General features: G+C 42.3%; 1 protein-coding gene across 1 annotated transcript; it reads right to left on the reverse strand.

The window, feature by feature from the left end:
* Nucleotides 1–725: 725 nt before the first annotated feature.
* Nucleotides 726–1,853, reverse strand: LOC144891949 (uncharacterized). The gene has a single exon (XM_078777062.1). It carries the CDS (start codon nt 1,851–1,853, stop codon nt 726–728), a length of 1,128 nt encoding a protein of 375 aa, XP_078633188.1.
* Nucleotides 1,854–5,832: the final 3,979 nt, after the last annotated feature.

Below are 5,832 nucleotides of genomic sequence, written 5' to 3' on the forward strand. Positions count from 1 at the left end.
ATTGTCTTCAAATGCTTTCTGTCTTGCTTTGTTTGTTATTTCCTTTAGTCTTTCCTGAGTGAAGTATTTTTCCTTCATTGATGCTACGGAATTGAGATCTTTAAGGAACTCTTTCGACCTTGGCTGCCAGCTTTGTTTGATTCAACTGGTTCATTAATCTTTCTCCTTTACCGTTAATCCCCCATGCTTCACGGGTAGCATACGTTTTGCACAGGAGGATGATTTATTTCTCCCCTAAACTCCAGCTCTGTTCATTTAATCTTCTGCGATTTGTCTGGAACCTTGTAGTTGCTGGTTATGGAACAGACGACACCTTGTTAGCTCTTCTCTCTGGTGTGTATGCTTTGATGATTTATTAATGTTGGTCATTTTACATATGAATGAAGACACACAGCACACTTGTGTGGCTTCTCTTCCATGTGTTTTCATTGATGTTGATGCAAATGTGATGCAGAAGCAAAATCCTTATTGCAAACGGAACACTTGTCGGACTTCTTTTGTTGGATGTTATCCCCATATGCAGATTTCAGAAGGTGGAACAGAGCGCTCCCTCCCATGTCTCAAAGTGTCTACCTCCGTGAGGGTGTGTGTGTGTGTGTGTGTGTGTGTGTGTGTGTGTGTGTGTGTGTGTGTGTGTGTGTGTATTTCATATGTAAAAAAAAAAAAAATACTAACCCCACCCCTTCATTTGAGGCTAATGTTATTTCCCCCCATGGCTTTCCAAACTAGTGCTTCACACCATGGCTAATGCTTCTGTGCCCTGTGTGTATTCTTTGATGTTTCCTCAAATATGATGATCGAATAAAGGCTTTAGGACACAAAGAACATTTGTGTGGCTTCTCTCCTGTGTGCATTCTTGAATGATCCCTCAAATGTGATGATTGAATAAAGGCTTTAGGACACAAAGAACACTTGTGTGGCTTCTCTCTGTGTATTCTTTGATGAGTGTATAAATCTGATGATCGAGTGAAGGTTTTAGGACACAAAGAACACTTGTATGGCTTCTCTCCTGTGTGTATTCTTGAATGATCCCTCAAATGTGATGATTGAATATAGGCTTTAGGACACACGGAACACTTGTAAAGCTTCCCTCCTGTATGTGTTCTTTGATGATTTTTAAAACTTGAAAAATGAAGAAAGGCTTTTGGACACAACGAACACTTGTGTGGCCTCTCTCCTGTATGTATCCCTTGATGATTTTTTAGACTTGATGAATTAATAAAGGCCTTAGGACACAAAGAACACTTGTAAGGCTTCTCTTCTGCATGTATTCTTTCATGATTCCTTAACCATGATGATAGAATAAATGCTTTATAACACACAGAACACTTGTAAGGCTTCTCATCTACGTGTATTCTTTGATGTTTCCTCAAATATGATGGTATAACAAAGGTTTTAGGACACAAAGAACACTTATAAGGCTTCTCACCTGCGTGTATTCTTTGATGTTTCCTTAAATATGATGACTGAAGAAAGGCTTTAGGACAGAAAGAACACCTGTAAGCCTTCTCGCACGTGTGTGTTCTTTGATGAAGGTGCATACTTGCTGAGCGAGTAAACTTCTTGCTGCAAATAGAACACTTGAACGGCTTCTCACTTGTGTGTGTTCTTTGATGAATGCGCAAATCTGATGAGCGAGTGAACTCCTTGCTGCAAATAGAACACCGGAACAGCTTCTTGCACGTGTGGATTGTTTGATGTCGTTTTGAAGATGACAACGTTGTGAATGATTTGTCACACAAAGAACACTTGTATGGTTTCTGACTTCCTTGAATATTATTGAGGGTACCTGTGCAACATTTACAAGACACACTGCTAACGGTGTCAGTTTCTTGAGTATCAGTCTGTGTCATGTTACGGTTGAAAATTTGTTTGTTGATCAACTGGGAAAAATTGGAACAAGAATCCAGTTTCATTTGTTTCCCTGTAAAGACAAGTCACAAAATGCATCAATAATTCACACAATCTTGTCCATATTTAATAGGTACGAAATTACAAAACTAAGTTCAAACATTGTCCTTTTTTCTGTCCTCCACTCGAGTGAAAGGGTGCAGTTAGGATTCAAAAATGGAAGAATTTTGGAACTGGCCAAATGAAACAAAACAGTTACTGAGCGCACACAAACTACCTTAGCAAAGCTTGTTCCATCGTTATGGATAGTGTATAACACTCAGAGGTTTGTCTGACCAATATAAGCTTCTCTGTGGCGATTAACATGGTGTTAACATACTTCGATCAATATTGTTCAATCCATCCATTGCTCTTCCCCTCCACCAATCCCTCATCCTTCAATTAGGGAGGCAGCATCCTCTTTCCTCTCTTCAGAACTGGACAAAATTACAAGTTGGTCAAACACTTGGAATATGTGTTTCAATCCAAACAACGAAGGCTGGAAAGGGTTCGGTGGATGCAATGAAGGCTGAAAAGGGTGGAAATGCAAATGGTTCGGTGGATGTGCGGAGTATCGTTGAGAGAGAGGAAGACAAATGATGCATTGCGAAAGATGATGGGAATAGAGCCTGTGATTGATGCTGTGAAGAGGAACAGGTTGAGATGGTTTGGTCATGTGTTGAGGAAGGATGAAAGTGACTGGTTGAGAAGAGTGATGGAAATGAATGTAGAAGGAAGTAGAGGACGGGGAAGACCGAGAAAGACTTGGCTAAAGATGGTGGAAGAAGAAATGCGGGCAAGGGGGTTAACAAGGAGAGATGCAGAAAATAGGGCAAAATGGAGAAGATTGTCATGGGGACCGCAAGACTAACCCCGGCTCTAGCAGGGAAAATGGCCTTAAAATGCATGTTGTTGTTGTTGTTGTTGTAATCCAAATAAACAGCACACTCTCTCCGAAAGGATTACATGGCAAATCCTACCATCTACTTTCTCAACAATCCTCTTGAGGAAGTTCAGTCTCTCAAACTCGTGGATCTAACTGTCAGCCATGATCTTTGCTCCAAAGCCTGTTGTTGAATGGGCATCCTCCGTCGTACGAAATTCTTCCTCCTATCCACTTACAAGGCCTTCATCCACAGCTTGATGGAGTACTGCTCTTCTCTCTGGGCTAGCTCCCCTGCCTAACACCTTGATCAACTTGATACAGTGGAAACCAAGGCCTTTAAGATTATTGGAATCTCATGTGTTGAATCTTAGTCTACAGGCCTATCACTTTCGCATCGCAGACATTTCTGTGGCCTCTGTCTTCTATGGCTGGGTTTCTCAATCAGGGGTCTGAGGATCCCTCGGGGGGCCGTGGAGTGCCACCAGGAGGTGCGCAAGATGCCAGGAGAAAATTATTGACTCAGTCGAATGTTTACCATATAGTGCTTCCGTTGGTTTAATTCCTAGTACTAGTACACCCGTTCACTATGGGAGCGGCAGGGGGAGTCATGTCGGGGAGGGGGGCAATATCGCACGTCGCAAAAAACCTTTGGGGAGGGGGGATATTGTTTTGTAATAATATTAATAATATGCTATTCTCAATAGTGTTGTTATTACTTTTGTTATAAGAAGCGGCCTTGGAAAAATGCCACGTCAGCAGCAGGAAGGGTCGTGTTATTAACCCTTGTGGGATATATAGACTACAGTAGATCTTCGCTAATTTCCGTTCGTCGGCGTGATAAGCATATATTTCCTCACAGATGTCCAGATTCCTCCAAATTTATTTCAATTTAGTGTTGAACAGCATTAGTGACTGTTTCAACAGGTAATCATACGTGTTTGTGGGCTCAGTGTGGTGAAGACTTCCAGGTATGTCATGGTGCATCAATGAAGGTGTTAATACCATTCAGCAGCACCGACCTGTGTGAGGCTGGCTTTTCAGCCATGACAGCACTGAAAACTACAAAGAGGTCAGGATTAAACATTGAAAATAACATGCATGTCTGCTTATCAAATATCTCCCCGTGCATTGACATTATTATTGCTAATCACCAGCAACAGGCCTCGCATTAAGTAGAGCTTGTATTTAAGCTACAATTAGAAAAGTCCACAGTGATTATGAATAAAGCTTTTATTACTCCCACCAGGGAGTAATGCATTCGATCGTGTCCATGTGTGTGTGTGTGTGTTCGTGTGTTTGTGAACAAGATATCTGGAAAAGTTCTGAACGGATTTGGATGAAAGTTGGTGGGATGATTGCCCTTGGGATAAGGAAGAATTGATTAGTTTTTGGTGAAGCTCAGGATATTATTCCGGATCCAGGAATTTTTTGAACGATTGTTTACCATTGGAAAATTGATCAACTTGATCAACTGGGAATCAAACTGGGAAACTGGGAAACCATTGTTTACCATTGTTACATTGAACGACAGACGCACTCTTTATTGTGAGGCAGTTGCAGGAGAAGTACATGGAGAAGAGGAAGAAGTTGTTTCTTGGGTTTGTTGATCTGGAGAAAGCATTCGATAGGGTTCCACACAAAGTATTGACATGGGCATTGAGGAAGTTAGAAGTGGAGGAATGGTTGATCAGAGTTGTGATGGCAATGTACAAAAGAGCGCGCACAGCTGTAAGGACGAAGGACGGGAACAGTGGTGAGTTTGAGGTGAAGGTGGGAGTGCATCAGGGGTCGGTACTAAGTCCACTACTATTTGTAGCTGTGATGGAGGTGCTGACTCAGAACGTAAAGGAGGGTTTGCTGTAGGAGTTGTTCGATGCAGATGATCTGGTGTTGATTGCGGAAAGTATGGATGGACTGAAGGAAAAGATGAACAAGTCGAAGGAATGTATGCAGACAAAAGGTCTGAAGGTGAATATAGGAAAGACGAAGGTGATGGCAAGTGGTAAAGCATGTGGTGAGGTGGAAAGAACTGGGAAGTGGCCATGTGCTGTGTGCAGGAAGGGTGTCGGAGTGAACTCCATTCAATGTACAATGTGCGCTGAGTGGGTTCATCAAAAATGTAGTGGTCTGAGAGGGTCATTAACCAGTGTGGCAGCTACATTCAAATGTAAGGTGTGCACAGAGGGAGCTGCAGATGGAGGAAATGTTGAGTTGGATCTTGGAGATGGCATGAAGCTGGAAGGTGTGAAAACATTTTGCTACCTCGGAGACATGCTGAATGGAGAAGGTGGATCAGACTCGGCAACGGTTGCTCGAGTGAGATGTGCATGGAAGAAGTTTCGGAAACTGAGTGGCGTGCTGACGAGGAGGGGAGTGTCGTTGAAGCTGAAGGGAAAGGTGTATACTGCATGTGTGAGAAGTGTTATGATTTATGGGAGCGAGACATGGGTCATGAATGTAGAGCAGCAACGAAGGCTGGAAAGGGTGGAAATGCGAATGGTTCGGTGGATGTGCGGAGTATCGTTGAGAGAGAGGAAGACAAATGATGAATTGCGAAAGATGATGGGAATAGAGCCTGTGATTGATGCTGTGAAGAGGAACAGGTTGAGATGGTTTGGTCATGTGTTGAGGAAGGATGAAAGTGACTGTTTGAGAAGAGTGATGGAAATGAATGTAGAAGGAAGTAGAGGACGGGAAAGACCGAGAAAGACTTGGATAAAGATGGTGGAAGAAGAAATGCGGGCAAGGGGGTTAACAAGGAGAGATGCAGAGAATAGGGCAAAATGGAGAAGATTGTCATGGGGACCGCAAGGCTAACCCCCGCTCCAGCAGGGAAAATGGCCTTCAAATGCATGTTGTTGTTGTTGTTGTTGTTGTTTACCATTGGAAGACATGGCTCATTTTTTTTTTAACATTATCTTCTATATATTCTATATTTAACATTGTGATATGGAAAATAGTTTTCATATTTGTTGTAAATGTAATTTGAACTCGTGGTTATGCGTTAGAGCGGTGTATTTTGTTAGCAGCGTCGTCTTCAAGGTTCTTTTTTTTTT

This window comes from Myxine glutinosa, chromosome 5 (assembly GCF_964187855.1).
Source record: "Myxine glutinosa chromosome 5, kmMyxGlut1.1, whole genome shotgun sequence".
Lineage (NCBI taxonomy): Eukaryota > Metazoa > Chordata > Myxini > Myxiniformes > Myxinidae > Myxine > Myxine glutinosa.